Below are 16,768 nucleotides of genomic sequence, written 5' to 3' on the forward strand. Positions count from 1 at the left end.
GACACCTTCACCAAGGCAACTTACAAAAGAAAGCATTTAACTGGGGGCTTGCTTACAGTTTCAGAAGGTTACAACATGACCATCACAGCCAAAAGTAGGCACACAAGAATAATGCTTGGAGCAGTACCTAAGAGTTCAAATCTGACCTAAAGTTGCAGGCAGAGAGAGACTGGGCCTGCTATGGGCTTCTGAAACCTAAAAGCTTCTATCCTTAGTCCCACACCCAATTCTTCCTAAAGAGCCCACCGACTAGGGACCAAACATTCAAATAACATGAGCCTATGGAGACCACTCTCATTCAAACCCCTACAAACACATAAATTAGGACTTCTACTTCTAGGCATATATTCCAGTGAAAGTCCTGTGTTCATAAACACATATGCGAATATTCTCAAGCAACAATGCTTAGATTAGACAAAGTTCAGGAAATAGCCAAAATGTCATCCAAGACAATGGGAAATTGTATATAAGGATAGTAGCAGACTATACACAATGAGCTATGCATGGATAATCTCACGATGAACTTTGGGTAAACAAACAAAAAAAAAATCAATCTTAAGACATAGGAATGTCCAAAGTATATAACAAGTGAGCTGTTAAACTATCCACTGTATCCATAATATACAAATAACTATATAAACCAATGGACAAATCAAATACAATGAGTTCTTTTGCTTTTCCAATAAATTATGGTAAAACTATCAGGAGATAAAAGCACCCCAAACTGCCAGTCACCTTCAGATCCTTTGTTTCCACTGTGGATAGCAGGCTCCTGTTAGCAACAGTCAGCACAAGGTATGGCACTCCTGATTCTCCACACAGGGAACCACCATTTTCCCAGTGACGTTCTCTTCTGAATTCAGTCATGAATTTCCTAACGTGCTGTCTGGCACCTGCAGAAAGGAGCCATGCAGTGATGCCCCCAGGTGCTGACTATATGGACGGAGCAAGGGCCAGAACAAGCAGAGTCGGGGGAGAGGGCTGTGAGATGATGGAGACTGATCTGCTTGAATCCTGTCGTTTCACACCCAGACTGTACTTTTACACTGGCCAATCAGGAAGCCACCGAGTTGTCAAATAGCCAAATGCCAGACAGAAGAGAGTCTGAAGGAAAACACATGGGGCAAAGGGGTTTCCTCTGGTCCCGAACCACATCAACTTAGTCCTCTCAGCAGGTCAGTAGAGGTGGACTTGCAGAAGGAGACAAGGACTTACTCTGGAGACCAAATAGAGGAGAACTTGACAGCTGTGCTGTGTCATCTGAAGAGCTCTAAGCAGACCCAAATGCACAAGGTGGGCTTGCTCTCCACTGTACACACTGTTACCAAATAAGGCAAAAAATGTAGAAGACGGTTCTAAGGGGGCATCACTGTAGTGCTTCTTTCCTATCTCTCCAGTAACAATGCAAGCTGAGATCCAGCCTTTTGGCCCCTTGAGCAGGACAAGGGATCTCTTGGTGAGGTGGACAGAGTAGAGCCCTCCCACCCAAGGATCTATGACACCAGCATAGCTCAATCTGTGAAGAAAGTCAGGAAACCAAAGTGAACTTTCGCTTTGGGTCCAGTGTTCACACATGAAATACTGAGTAAAATGGGTGTGTGTACACTTTTTGGGCTGAACTGCATGATCTGGGTCTTGCATGCTTCATTTTCTGATATTTTCAGAGTTACTAAGCAGTATGGGATGTTTCAACATTTAGCATATGGCTATGTGAGAATGCTAAACAGCATGAACGTTGACTCTGCTCACATGGAACATCTCTACAGAATGGGTAAAAGAACAAGGAACCTTTTGGGATACCCCCTCCCCGCCCCCCCCAAATCAAAAACCCAGAAACAAAATTCAAATGCAAGACAATGATTCTTTTTTTTTTTTTTGGTTTTTCAAGACAGGGTTTCTCTGTATAGCCCTGGCTGTCCTGGAACTCACTCTGTAGACCAGGCTGTCCTCGAACTCAGAAATCCGCCTGTCTCTGCCTCCCAAGTGCTGGGATTAAAGGCGTGCGCCACCACTGCCCAGCCTAAGACAATGATTCTTAATGGTTCTTTATAGAAGAGGTGGCAATCGTACTTTTCTACTTATTAAGTTGTTTGATAGAGGGTTATTCAGTGTGATTCAAAATTTACATGTACATATTTTCCTTAGAAATTCTCCTGAGGGTTGACATCCTGGATTACCAAATAAGCTTGTTACAAAAGCTCCCATTCTTCTATCATCTCACAAAACAGAGACATCTTGTCCTAATGAAATGGTGCTGGAATGAGGACAGTAAGCATCTTAGACTTCGTCTGTAGAACGAGACTTTGATTTCTAAGGACCCTAAACCAGTTAGCTGCCTATGAAATGTCACCTGAATGCTGATGTTATATACTATCTTTAAGGTGGTTGTCAAACATTTCTGAAATTATTCTCCAAAGCTTATGTTTGCCCATTTCCTAATCTCTTGGTGTCTTTCAATTTTCTAGGATCTCTGTAACTGCCAGCAGAAACTGATGGCTCATCTTGCTTGTCAACTTGACTACATCTGGAGTCTACTTAAATCCAAACAGCTTGACACTGTGAAGAATTTTCCTGATTGGATCATCTGAGGTGGGCAACCAAAACGTGGGTCACACCTGGTGGCAGCCCACATAAGAGAACAAAGCGAGCAGCGTAACATTCTCATTCTCACTGGCCGGTTCCTCATGCCTGCTGCTGAGGACTTACTTCCGTTGCTGGTACTAGAACCTACTAATTCAGGATTCCAGCCGAGACAGCCACTGAAAAACTACTGGATTTTTGGCCTCTTTACTGAAAGACACCCAGTGTTAGACTAGCCAGACCATAGCCTGTAAACCACTCTAATGAAGGCCCTTTTAAAGCACACCAGAGGTACCCTCCATGGGTTCTGTTTCTCTAGAGAAACCCAACTAATACAGTGACGTCTTCTCCACAGGGCTTGGTTCCTTCTTTTGTTAATGTTGTTATAAAGCTGTTTTCTTTCTCTAGAGTGGGATTTGACTTCTTTGAGCTCACTTAGTTAAACACCGTACTCATCGTCTTGGACATTTCCCCTACCCACTCCTTTAAACTTCTGTTCCTTTATAAGCTGTAAAGCCCAACGCCTTTTTGATGCTATTTTCATTGATCTGTATGTGTCTACTTCCAAACTTGGCGCTGATTTTCATCACCTAAAACCCCAGCCTCTCACTGTCCTGAATCTCTCCTGAAGTTTGATTCCCTTTGGGCTTCTGAAAATCTGCAGTCATGGTTGGGCAACTGCATTTTAAGAATGACTCTTCTGAAATCAGACTTCCTGAAAGTTACAGATAATCTGCCACTAGTCACAGTAAATGCTCTCTTTCCATACATTTTTCTTTCCCAGAAAGAATGGGTACTCCGGGACTAGTCAGGAAGGAAATATTAGCCAATGTGTAGTGGCCAGATCAGACTGCTGGTCCAGGGACAGCTCTTACAGACGGATGCAGGAAGGCGATGAGGCCAAGGGATGTCTGTGCCACATAGCTATTGCTGAGTAAAAATAGATTCAAACGGTTACAGCTGATTTACACTCATCCTAATTAGGCATCTAGTCTTTCCTTTGGCAAAGTTTGGAAGAAACTAAAAACTAGAATAAAGTGCCTAAAATGGTTTCCTCAAAAAGACTATTCCCCTTTAGGGGCATAGCACCTACTTTTATTACCTGGACTCTATCACACTTAAGGCATTCCAAGTCTCTTTGGTTCAAACAGCAGTAAAAGATAAATACACATCTTAACTGACCATGAAAAGATTGCTTTATTCCATGAAAATATTCTCAACAGAGAACACTACCATAAACAAGGCTTTTTACCATTAAGAAATCAATATGTGCACAAAGTGAAAATTACTGTGAAATTAAGAGATTTCTTTTAGACAGCTCCTATGTTCAAAGTTTAGGTATGGTTTAAAAATGACTTAAAAACTGTGCAAGTACAAGTGTCTTCAAATGTTATAACCCATATCCAGGTTGCATGACTCCACGCGAAGGAACTTGCCTACTATGAAGCAAACGCCAGCTTTAGAAAAACACACAGTAGCTTGAAGAGTCTTTACAAGAAAGCTTTGAACTCTGCCCTCTGTGAGTGCTAGTCAGAAGACAGAAGCACTTCAGTCTTTGTACAGAAGACAAACACAGCCAGGTCACATTTCCTTCTCATTGCTAACTTCTGAAATAAAAATAATACTACTTTTTAAAACTACTTCATGTAGTCTGTCAGTATAGAATAATGTCACATTATATAAATAACCCTGTAATGAGATTTAATATCTAAAACTGTATAGTTTCCTAGCCTCAAAGGTAATACACTATATGTCAGCTGCATAACAGTGGTGTACTTGATCTTATGAAGGTGGTAATGTTCACACAATTGTCATTCAGCTTTACCATAACTGGTGTATGATTCAAATAGCATTGGGAAAAATTATTAAAGCAGTCACACAGTTTCTAAAATATTGCTTGAAATCCAATAATACACAGAACATTTCACATTCTCTTTCTCCCCTCAAAACAGTAAAGAACCAAATTAATGGAGCTTCAGTGGTACAAATAACCCTCCCAACCCACCCACTTCCCTGTTACAAGACCACTAAGAAATTAGTTCCGATACAAGTCATTAACATAATCACAAATGCGTGGCAGGACACATGAGCAATGAGGGCACTAACGACAATCATATTTACAAGTATAAACATACAGAAGTTCCCATTTTACAAGTAAAAGTGCACATAGATCATTACAAAGTTTCACTAAATTTTATCTGGTTCAAACAAAAGCATCACTTGGAAACAGACTATCGTTAAAATAATCAAAGGAGATCGTCACCACCCCGTTAAAAGATGAAGGGGGAAGGTCCATCAAACTTCTCATAAATACACCGATGAAAGTAAAATGGACTCAGACAAGTCTTTAATCTGATCCAATGAATTTGAAGATGCACCACTGCACACGGTAGAGCTCTAGAAGCCGCCTACCGAGGCTACATCACAGCTGCGGAGGTGCCACAGTTAAGAGGCAGAGCACTGAGATGGCACACAAAGCCCTTTGTGGGATACTGTAGTGGTAGTGTTGGCAATCAACAGATTTAGGCACTCGATTTTAAGGCAGCATTTGAATGGAAGCAGCTGACTTTTGACAATAGTCCCTTCGGTGTTATTTTCCAGGACTTCAGTGCTGACCAGATTCTCCCAGACTGAGGTGCTGAAGATGTGTCACATTTCAGAGTCTTTAACTGGGCTGTAGGCTAGAGCAGAGATGTTTTCTTTTTCTTATCACAAATACTTCAGGTTCACAGACTATGTCTTCATGTCAAACTGGAATGTTTGCACTGGGGAAGTTTTAGCAGCATACACAAACACTAAGATGGAAACATTAGTGCTGAGGGGTCTGACAAAGTGATTCGCACTACAAATGCAAAATGAAACAAAGCTCTGACAAGAACAGGGATTACAGAGACATGCCTGAAAACTCTAAGCCCAGATCACTCTACACATGCAACAGGATGTTAAGCAAGCACAGAGGTGGTGCAGGCAGACAGTGACAAATGGCAAGGGCTCTAACAGACGACGAGTCTAGAAGCCAATTAAACAGAGCTGATGAAGACAGTCCTACTGGACAGCCCAAAATAAGACAAACTTTAAGACAGCTCTGTATTCTTTCTGATTTGGTATCAGTAAATGAATAAAGAGGTGAGCCATTGCTGGCTTTTCTTTTCCTTCTTCTATGTGAACAACTTTGGACTAGGAATTTAAGGACTGGTACTAGAATGACTTTTTAATGTATGGAAATGCTAATGAAGTTAGTAAAAAAAAATCTGCATGCATTCATGCAACTTGCTTCTCTCACTCTCTCTTTCAGCCTGACAACTCTAATGCCCTCCCCCAACGCAGCTGCATGTAACCTCCTTCAACATCTGGCCCATTTCCTCAGAAACCCTCTTCAGGAACCTGCAGTCCAGGAGGAAAGAGAAAAAAACAATTACTGAAGACCTTTGGTAAGACCAAAAGGGGCATTCAGTTTAAAGCTGTCTGTCCCAAATGTACCTAAAATCATTTTTTAGTCAGCTACTAAAAACACCAGAGAACTCTGAAACACAAGATGATCAAAGGCCAGTGTTACTGCCTCCTCCCTTTATTTCCACACTCAACTAACAAGGATGTGGCCACATGACAACTAGACTGCACAGCTCCTGACTGGACAAATTCCAACAGATGCTTTGGCAATACACTGGAAAAGAGGTACCTACTCTGACAGTTGACAATCCAGCTAACATGAAGCCCTCAATGGTGGCAGAGATCTTCCTTCGTCTCAGTAAAAAACCTGTTTCCTGTTTCTCCTCTAAGAACACACCTGCCACACTTTCGTCCTCCATTCCAGACTATCCTTTGCTTCCACTGAGTTAGATTCAACTTCTCCTATAAGTAACTGCCAGAAACCACATGAGCACTAATGTGATATTTCTAAAAGATGCTTTCAAGTGGAAAGTACAAGCGTAAGATTAGCTTGGAACGAACTTTGTACAACATTGAAAATATTTTCAGGTCTCAATGCTGTCTTATTCACACACAAGCTCACCAGGTGACCTATCCTGTGATCCCTAGATGAGCTCATATTAAATAGATTATATACCAGGTATTCATTTTCTTTCTTTAGAAAACCAAGTTAAGAATAGCAAGGACAATGACTGTTATTTTACCTAACTATCCAACTATTACTTCTCTTCCTAGAACCTGAAGCTATAAATCCAAGCTCCTGGGAATCAGCTTTCTGCAGTCCAGAGCAGGTTTGTTTATTTTAATTCATCAGTCACTGTTGTTTCTGAGGTGAAGGGGGCAGGGAACACTCTACCTATAATTCTTCCTAATAATCAAATCTATTATTTATAAGGCAGGAAAGCACACATCCTTTACACACACTTAGGCAGGACAGAAAGCGAAAGGCATCGATTAAGCTTCCACACCAGCATCACTTGAACAGTTAGACGTCAAAGAGTTTCTGGTGGCAGTATTCACTCTCTGATCAAGCCTGCCCTCAGCTCACATAGTGAACAATGCATCAGGATGCCTCAACGTTTGGGTTTCTGACCTGTTGGATGTGTTGTCATTTTACGTGTACATGGCACAAGCTGCCTGGTTAGTTAGATATAAGTTACTGCACCTTTACTGTTTTTCTCTAGAGTTACATCTATGTATGTTGTGGGAACGTAGCCTTCTTCACCGTTCTGTCTCCGGGCTCTTGTCCATCCATCACCTTTGTCCTCCTCAATAATGTACAGAACTTCACCTTCTTTCATTGCCAGAGTACCTTCATTATGCCCTAGATGGAAAGTTTTCAAAGCATATGCAGCATTAGAGCACTGCAATAATGTTAATAAAAGTTATAAATACAACATACTATTAGACATGGGCTACTGCACTTCATCATACCTAGATGTAAGAGCCCATGGATCGCCACAGCAGCACCCTTTCTGTGATGCTTTCTAGTTTACTCAACACATCACACAGATTCTCATCTGAATGTGAAGCAGGCTACAATCACCCACTGCATAACAGACTTAGCAACTGGGCAGAGCACTATGTAACATATACAGACACTATATAATTTGACAGGGTGGTCTAATCACTGTTTCACAATTCTAATTCTTTCCCCAAATTTAAGCTGTGTTCCTATCTAAAAACTTCATGAAGTATGAATCGGAAGATAGTACAGATGAGAGAGGGTGAAAGAAAGAATATATACAGAAGGGATCCTTGGAGCAAGCTGGCTAGCCAGATCGGTTGCATTAGTAAGCTCTGCGTTCTATTCAAAGACTGTTGAATGAGGTCTAAGAGCAACTGAGGATGAGTCCTGACATCAGTTTCAGGCCTCTATTTGAACAAACACCCATGTACACATAAGTGCAAACATGCACATATATATATACCACACATACACATGAACACAGAAAACCTATTGTGTGTATGTATGTGTGTGCATGAGAGAGTGAGCGAGCATGAGATAGGGCACAAGTGCGGAGGTCAGAGGATACCTTCAGGTATCTCTTCTCTTCTACCACGTGGATTTCCAGGAACAAACTGAGGTTCTCAGTAAAGGCGGCAAGGTTCTTTACTCACTAAGAGATCTCCCTATCCCTTTAAATATATTTTCTAAAAAATGAAGACTAACTAAAGACTTCACTCAATTGTAACACTAACACATGGAGAAAGGTGATAAATTACAGAACATTTTATAACTGTTGATGGAGGTGTTACTCTACTCTTCTGTTAGTTGACAAAGAGAACTTTGTTTTTTTAAGAGTCCTAGAAAGAAAAAACTAAATGACTGAAGAGAGAGCCACACCACCTCTTTCTTCCTTGTCTCCAGCCCATTCTCCAGCCACCACATTACAGGTGAAGGCACTACGTACAGTCAGTAGCGACTGCTGCTCTCATCTGAATGGGAAGCCTACAGAATCAGCATACAATAGATAGCACTCAGCTGCGCCTTGTCTCACTATAACATTAGCAGCAACAGAGAGCATAAAATGACATCTACAAGCTGTCTGCTCCTGGCTTGGGCCACACGCTCAAGCCGCCACAGATTTGTTATGCATGTGTGAGTGTGTGTAAGATCTAGGATCCAGAGTTGTAGGTAATCATCTGTGTTAGGATCTAGCAGCATACAAGACAGTTCTTTCAATTCAGGGTGTGCGGATGTGTGTTGGGGATATATTTAACAAAGTTAAAACAAAACTATACAATTACTGAACCAGGAATGTAATTTTCTGACAATGTATCGCTTAGCTAAGGATACTAAAATATGACTTACTTTGAAGAATTAATTTTACCAAATATTATATATTATGAACATCATACCAGGGAGGGGACTGTGCAGGAGAGGGTGGTAATGGGAAGAGGAGGGATCAGGTTGGGGGTGGCAGGCAGAGGGAGAGACTCCAACCTGAGACCCATGCCATGAGGGAGTACCCTCCCCCGACACTTTTAATGATACTCTGGTACACTTGCAGACAGGGAGCCTAGCATAGCTGCCATCAGAGGCTTCACCCAGCAACTGGTAGTAACAGATGTAGAGACCTACAACCAACACTAGGCAGGGCTTGGAAAATCCTTTACAAAAGGAGGAGGAAGGTTTGAAGGCGCCAGAGGCGTCAAGGATACCACAAGAAAACCTACAAAATCAACTAACCTGGACCCGGAGAGGCTCAGAGAGACTGAACTGCCAACCAGAGAGCATAGGGATGGACGTGAGCCCTCTCTGCACATGTACCACTCGTACAGTCCGGTCTGTGGGATCTAACGAAGGGAGCCTGGCTCTCTGACTCTGTTGCTGGACTTTGGATCCCTTTCCCCTAACTGCGCTACCTTGACTAAGCTCAACAAGAGAATATATGCCTAATTTTTCTACATCTTGATATGCCAAGGCTGGCTGATATCCATAGGAAGCCTCTCCTTTTCTGAGGAGAAAGGGGGGGGTGGGGAGTGAGGTGAGGTGAGGGAAAGGGACCAGGAAGAGGAGGGAGGGGAAGCTGCCATCAGGATGCTACGTAAATAAACATCATCACCATCATCAAGCATCATACCATCAAAAGGGTAGATAGCTTTGCAGTGTCCAATAGCAGGCAGGGGATCATCATCTTCAAACTCATCATCAAACTCACTGTGGTGACCATGTTGTTGGGGTGGCCCACGAACTTCTTGGTTTGCATCATCAGTGTAACTTCCCTCAGGGCTAAAAACCATTAAAGTATCTCAGATCAGGTATTTCATAAGTTGATCTTAGGAGAAATTAGGTGTCAGTGAATACTTCCATATTGAGCCCTATTTTCAAACATTAACTATGTAAATTACTTGTGGTGATACAAAATGACTCTTCACTTAGTTTTCTTAAGTAAACACTTCAAAGATTCCAATGTTTGGAGCAATGATCAGTAAACACATCTCACTGTTACAGGACCTAAAGAGGACATGGAGCAATGTAGTAGCCACTAGTTTCTAATGTGAGAGACACTTCTGCGCACAACAGTCCACAGTGAGGTTGTCTGTGACTCAGCCCCCGAGAAGCCATGAGCACAGCATGCGCATGTAGGTGAGCAGCTCACTGGTGCTCCTGCAGAACAGACAGAAGGACTCTGCCCAGGACTGCCCAAGAGAAACTCAATTCTTTTCCTCCTTTAACCTGGAGGAAAACAGCAAGCTTTAAAAATTCTTAAAAAAAAAAAAAAAAAAAAAATCAGGTGTAGCCTTAAATCTAGCACAGGGGGAAGAACAGGCAAAAGAGAGAAAAGAAGAGCTCTATGAACGTCATCTGGGCCGTCTCTTAAATTAGTTAATGAAGCTAATTTTTACTCCAAGACAGAACAAGAATTCATTTTGCTTAAAAACAAGACTCTAAATTCTAATAAAATGATTTCCAATTCATTAAAGGAAGTTAGTGTGTTAAAGAATCCAAAAGAATAGATAAACTTTAGTGGAACCTCTCCCATCCCTGGGGTTCCTAGGCCTGCTAGGGTTTCTTTATTTTTTGGTATTTTTCTTGTTTTGCTTTGTGATATTGTTGTTGTTTTTTATTCTTAGATGCTTATGGATGTGATAAGCTAGAATTGAACAAGATGAAATTCCCTACTTTACCTACAACCATTACCTAATATACAGAACAGTTTCAAAAGTCTGAAGTTATTTGATAAACCTAATAATGGGGAGAAAATTGAGAAAAAAAAGATGAACATTAAATGGTTACTGAAGTTAAAAAAAAAAATTACACAAAACAAACCCTGACCTTTCTCGCCCCTGTGTCACCAGATGATTTATGTCACTGCTGTGTCTTCTGTCTCCTCTTACACCTGTTTTGCCTTCAACTTCAGAGAGCCATGCCTTCAGGAAAAACAAACCACCAGATAGTTCAGTAAGTTTGAAAGTTCCTAAGGAGCCCTGAATTTAAGTGCACTTTGAGACTTTAGGAGTCTTCTTATAGAAATTTTATTCCAATGTATACAGTGATTCAGTTTATAGTTGACTTTTTTGTTTGTTTGTAGACAGGGTTTCTCTGTGTACCCTTATCTGTCCTGGAACTTGCTCTATAGACCAGACTGGCCTCGAACTCACACAGATCCACCTGCCTCAGTCTGGGATTAAAGGTGTATGCCACCACTGCCTGGCCTTTTACAGTGATTTTAAAAATAGTCTGTTCAAATAGAAAAATGAGTAGGCTGTTAGTTTGGTAATTATATATCATAATAATGCTTCCAGTTCATAAATTTTAAACTTAAACATAAATACTGGTATATTAAGTCTGGCAAAATCCAACCTATTGCAATAAAGTTTATAAAATATTTAAAAATACAGTTTCATCTCTGTATGCTGAATTAGCAAATGTACCTCATTCTTGTGGATTTCCATTCGTAAGCGGTCAATGTTATTCATGGTCTCTGCTAATTTAGGCTGCAGACTTCCTGGATCCCCCATTTGTGGATTTTTCTCATACACATCCTTCATTTTGTTGAGTGCTTCTCTGAGAAACAAAAGGAAACCACAAAATTAAACATCCACTTCATATGCTTTTAGAATTCCATTTATCTTTAGAGAATAAAGTTTATCTGAGCCTTAAAAAGTCACACTTCTAAGTTTGGACAAATATATCCTAATTAAAGACAATTTGTGCAAGGCTATATGTGTGTGTGTGTGTGTGTGTGTGTGTATGTATGACTATGTACATACAATCAGTAATTTAAAGACTTTTAAAATGTGTATTGCTTGAGTGTTTACATTTAAAAGACTTCTAATAGAAACACTTCACATGTCTTACTATACTACTAATACATACATGAGATACATACATGAATTTAGTAAACAGCTGGTAGAATATTCCACAGTGTTCTTACACTCATTGTTTCTCAAACCAAATCCATTAGTTTGCTTTGTTCTGAAACAGGGTCTCACTAGATAGTCCAGGTTGGCTTTAAACTCTTGTTATCTTCCTAAACTGTGCCACCATGCCTGGCTCTAGAGCAAACATGTCCTATTAGCATTATTCCGCCAGCATTCCTTCTCTCATCTCCACAGCATCACTGTCCTCCTACTCATCTGTGCTGGAAATAGTAACACCATCTTTAACTGTGCACCCCCTTCAGCTATTTCCCAGTTCCTGCTAGCCTGCCTCCTCTTCTCTAGTCACATTACCAGAGATTGTGCCCAATCAGTTCTCTCTGATGCTAGCACCCGACACTGCTGACTAGTACTCCCGAACAGTCTCTTCTGGCCTAACCTGAGGGTTCTATTTACCTTTTCTCCTCCTCGCCTCTGCTTTCTTAGCAATCATTCATTGGCTTCTTAACTTTTAAATGTCTGTTATATAAATGACAAGAAGTTTCTTTCTCATCTCATCCTACACTCCTCTTTAGAATATTTTGATCTTCAGATGATTCTTCAGTGTCTGTCTCCAGGTTTTTCAGTTCTAGATGTATAGCTCCATACTCAACTAGACACTTTCCATGTGGATTTTTCACAAAACATAAGCAAAATCTTTACTTTCACCCAAACTTACTTTTCTTTTTTTTTCCAATTAGTTTTATAGCTCTCTCAGTATCTACAAGTTAGTTTCCCAACAACTTTCCTTGTTTCCTCTCCTGACCTCTGATCTACTCATATACAAGGTTCAGTGACCTTTAGAACAGTTGCTAATTATCATCCAGCTGAAATTGTTAAAGACCCTTACCCCCCACTACGAATAGAATGGTACAAGTAGTTAAGACTTTTCCTAACTCACATTCTTTTTCCCTTATCCTATTATTACACTTACACAGTTTCTAACCCAAATCTCTCCATTTATTATAGAAAGAGCAACCTCAGATGGCTATTTTGAAGAATTTAATGACATGCTCCATGTAAAATGCTTGATGTGTACTTATGACAATCCCTCAACCAATACTGAACTTAATTTATACATTAAAAAGTATATAAAATAGAGGAGATGGTTGGTGCTGGCAAAACTACTCTTTGCAACCAATTATCATGTTTTGGGTTTCTGTTTTGTTTTTACAAATTTGTGGAATTCTAATAGAGACTAACAAAATACTATAATTAAAACAAAACCCAACCAAACAAAACCTAACATTTGATTTTTACTTATATAATATGTAAGCCATAATGTTTTCTAGTTTAGGTAGTGTTCTTTTCCCTAAAAACAAACAAAGGCGTGTCAGGGGCTGGAGAGATGACTCAGAAGTTAAAATCACTGACTGTTCTTTCGAAGGACCCCAGGTTCTATTCCTAGCATACCACATGGAAGCTCACAACCATTTCTAACTCCAGTTCCAGGGGTCTTCTGGCCTCCACAGGCACCAGGCATGCAGGTGGTACATGGATATAGATGCAGATCAAGCATTCATACATAATGAAATAAAAATAGAAAATTTTAAAACGTTTTAAAAAGTGTTTCAATTAGGATATATGATTTGGGGGGAATGATAGGAGTTGAACTCAGGTCCTCATGAATGCTAGGTAAGCACTCTTACCACTGAGCTATACCCCCAGCCCAGAACGAATGATTAGGGAACATTCTATGCATCAGTGTACACATCATTCATTAGTTCCGGAAGGGAGAGCAATGAGGGCTCAAGGAAACACTACTTTTGGTCTGCTTCTTTCTGCAGCCCTCGGTTAAGCTCATCGATGCGCTGCTGTAACTTCTTACGCCTCTGCTCTGGTGGCAAGTGACTGAAGTCTTCCAGTGCTGGGCCCTGAAAAGAGAGTCTACATCATTATTAAGACATTTTCAGATGCTTTGTTTTTTAACTTTTCCTTTTTTTTTTTTATAAATTAAACAACTAACTTCAATTTATTAGGCCTCAACTTAAAAAAATCTATATAGATGTATTAGTAAAAATCAAAGCTTAAATTTCATATTTATAAAACATGAAAAAAGAAATCTTACCAAATACAGGTAATTAATAACTATATCACATTACTTCAAGTCTTGACAGTTAAAATGAATACACACGAGTTTTCTTACAGCAACAACAAAATGGGAACACACAACATTTCTCATTTATATTATTTTACTACTTTGTATGTACTCTTACATAGAATTTTAAGAAAAAAAATCTAGTCATGACATTTAGGATACCATGAATGTGCTAAATAAAAATATGAAATTCATAACTGAGCAACATAAGCAACTTACCGCATGAAGACAACTAATTAAAGTATACTTCAATACTGCAGTTAGTTTGTGAATGATTATATTTTTTAGACCATTCTTTGGAAACAAATTAAAATCTGATCATTAAAAAATTAAAGGTATAGTCTACAGATCAGAAGTCATATACATGGAATACACTTCCGGTCTTATGTAAATCCAAATGACAGACCTCAGCTGTTTCTGAAAGACATAATCCCTGGTTTCTCTTTCTCTATCTCCCTCTTTTCTGGTGAGACAGCAGGCTCTCTCTCACTCTAGTCAGTAACTTACACTCAGGAGCTCCTAACTCAGTCTCTCCAGTACTACTGTCACAAGTATGTGACACGATGCCCAGCCTGGACGAAACCCTTTAGGGAGGATTCCTCATCAGAAGGTTTTAATGCTTTTGAATCTAGGTAAACTAAATGTTAGTATAAAGGTGCAGATTTTTCTACTGTAATGATGTCTTTCTCCTGAAGACCATGCCTCACTGTGTAGCCTAGCGCTGAACTCCCAGCTCTGGTCTTAGTTTCCCGGTGTTGGGGTTACATGAGTGTGTCACCACACTCAGTTTCATTTTCCTCTTAAATGTCATTTTAGTCATTGTTAATTCAGCTACATTAGAGATTATAGTAGAACCATTATTAGCTACTGAATCTATTTAATAGAACCTGTATTAATATATTACATTTCCAAAATTAATACTTATCCTTTATTTTTCTCAAAATGGTTGAATATGAATATTACTCCCAATTTTTTAAGTGCTACTGAGACAAGCTTACAAAATAAAATGCATTCTTTCTTTCTGGACTACTTATGTCTTTAACAGATGCTTAACAGTTTGCTTTTACCAGTTACAAGGACATTCTGTTCACTTTTAAATTATTTTATTTGAATAATGGGTGATTTCCTGCCTCCATCTACCTCTGTACACCTTGTTCCCGAAGAGCCAAAAGACAGCATAGGTTTTTTTCTAGAACTTAAGTTCCAGACAGTTGTAAGCTACCATATAAGTGTTGGGAACTGAACCTGGGTCCTCTGTAAGAGGACTCAGTACTCGTAATGGCCAAGCCACCTCTCCATACCTGTGTCATTTACTTTTAAACAAAAGGTAACCCACTTACAGGAAAAACCACGATCAAATGTTACCATTAATTAACTACAAGCACCTCTAAGGCTTTCTGCAGTGGCCCATAGACGGGCATTCAACAACCATATTGACTAAAAGTGGGGCCACTGTTTAAGCGGCTTTTGTTTTCTATCAGTACTGTCAATCAACCAAACCTAAACTAAATGATGGAACAGCAAAATTTCCTATATAAAATTCCTTTAAATTTACTAGCTAATCAATGTAATTTACTAGATTCATTCTAGTTTGAGGCCCAGAGATAACACTATCATGTGATGGTACAAAGATAACCTGCCTTATAATTTGAAAAATAAGTTTGAAAATAATTTAAGGAAATGAAAACATATATTTCAGTTTAATAGGCTTTGGGGGGAGTTATAACTGGCCATTATCAATGGGTAAATCTCCAAATATCTGTGTAATGCTAATGCATTTTATTACCTAATATCTGACACCTAATATTTTAATAATAGGAATCAAGACATTTGCATTCTTAACATCTCATTTCAACATTACAACACAATCTTACATAAGAACATGAAGCAATTCCATTATATTTACTAAGAACTTCAAAAAGTCATTCAAGGAATTTAACAACCTGTCTTAAAAATGTCTCAACTAGAAATGTCTAAGACAGTGATCTGCTTTCTACATCTGTGAGCATAGCTTTCTATGCAAGCACCCAAGTATTTGAGGGTTAATTCTTCATAATGTAAATCCATCAGTTTGTATGAAATAAATACATACAGGAACACCTCAAACACAGAGGGATGGAAAACATATACTCACACACACTCTCACACAAAACAAATACTTTTGCTTCCCAAAAAAGAACAAAACCCATTATAAAATTAGCAAAACCTTTTTCTTTTCTGGAAAAATCTTATTCTTATGACAAAGTAAACATTAAATTTGTATAACCTTTTAAAGAAAGTGAATTTTTAAAAAAGTTTATTTCTAAATTTTACTTCTATAAAACATCAAGTTTTGCTCTACCATGTAACTTTAAAATTTTAATTAAAAAAAAAATTCTCTTTAACATGACATGGACTCTAATCCAATAACATTTAAGAATTTGATGGGTTGATGATAGTTAATCACATTATTATCTAATCTATGACACCCAAAGGTACTGTTGGACTATGGATTAAATTATTTAAAAAAAATCATACAAGTTGAAATGTGGAATGTACTTTAACGCTTGTTCTGAATTAAGTCAAACAATGTTTTTGGAATATTTAATGTTGGTATAGTATACAGATCAGCACACAGGGCTTACCATCTTCATCGACCACTGAATAGTTCAATGGAAAACAGAAAGAAATGGTAAATTATTCACATGAAATCATAATACAGAAGATGCAATAACCTATATTCTTTACAGTATTAAAATAAATTATGTACAGTTTACAATCCAAACAATTATGCCAGAAAAAAAAAATTTAAGC

The 16,768-nt window shown here is 39.0% G+C and overlaps 1 protein-coding gene across 5 annotated transcripts in view; it reads right to left on the reverse strand.

Annotated features, from left to right (window-relative positions):
• Window positions 1-3,757: 3,757 nt before the first annotated feature.
• The window catches only part of Fnbp1l (formin binding protein 1 like), an 87,835-nt gene continuing 74,824 nt past the window's right edge, over window positions 3,758-16,768 (reverse strand). For 2 of the 5 annotated variants that reach the window (XM_031375337.1, XM_031375335.1), the window contains 6 exons: window positions 16,600-16,614; window positions 13,642-13,751; window positions 11,392-11,524; window positions 10,793-10,887; window positions 9,597-9,745; window positions 3,759-7,333 (listed from right to left, as the gene is read on the reverse strand). In XM_031375337.1, coding sequence (XP_031231197.1) covers window positions 7,155-7,333; window positions 9,597-9,745; window positions 10,793-10,887; window positions 11,392-11,524; window positions 13,642-13,751; window positions 16,600-16,614 — 681 coding nt within the window. In that variant the 3' untranslated portion in view covers window positions 3,759-7,154. Of the gene's footprint in view, window positions 7,334-9,596; window positions 9,746-10,792; window positions 10,888-11,391; window positions 11,525-13,641; window positions 13,752-16,599; window positions 16,615-16,768 lie in introns of all 5 variants that reach the window. The other 3 variants (XM_031375336.1, XM_031375339.1, XM_031375338.1) reach the window with 3 other exon arrangements.

This window comes from Mastomys coucha, unplaced genomic scaffold, assembly GCF_008632895.1.
Source record: "Mastomys coucha isolate ucsf_1 unplaced genomic scaffold, UCSF_Mcou_1 pScaffold16, whole genome shotgun sequence".
NCBI classification, from domain to species: domain Eukaryota; kingdom Metazoa; phylum Chordata; class Mammalia; order Rodentia; family Muridae; genus Mastomys; species Mastomys coucha.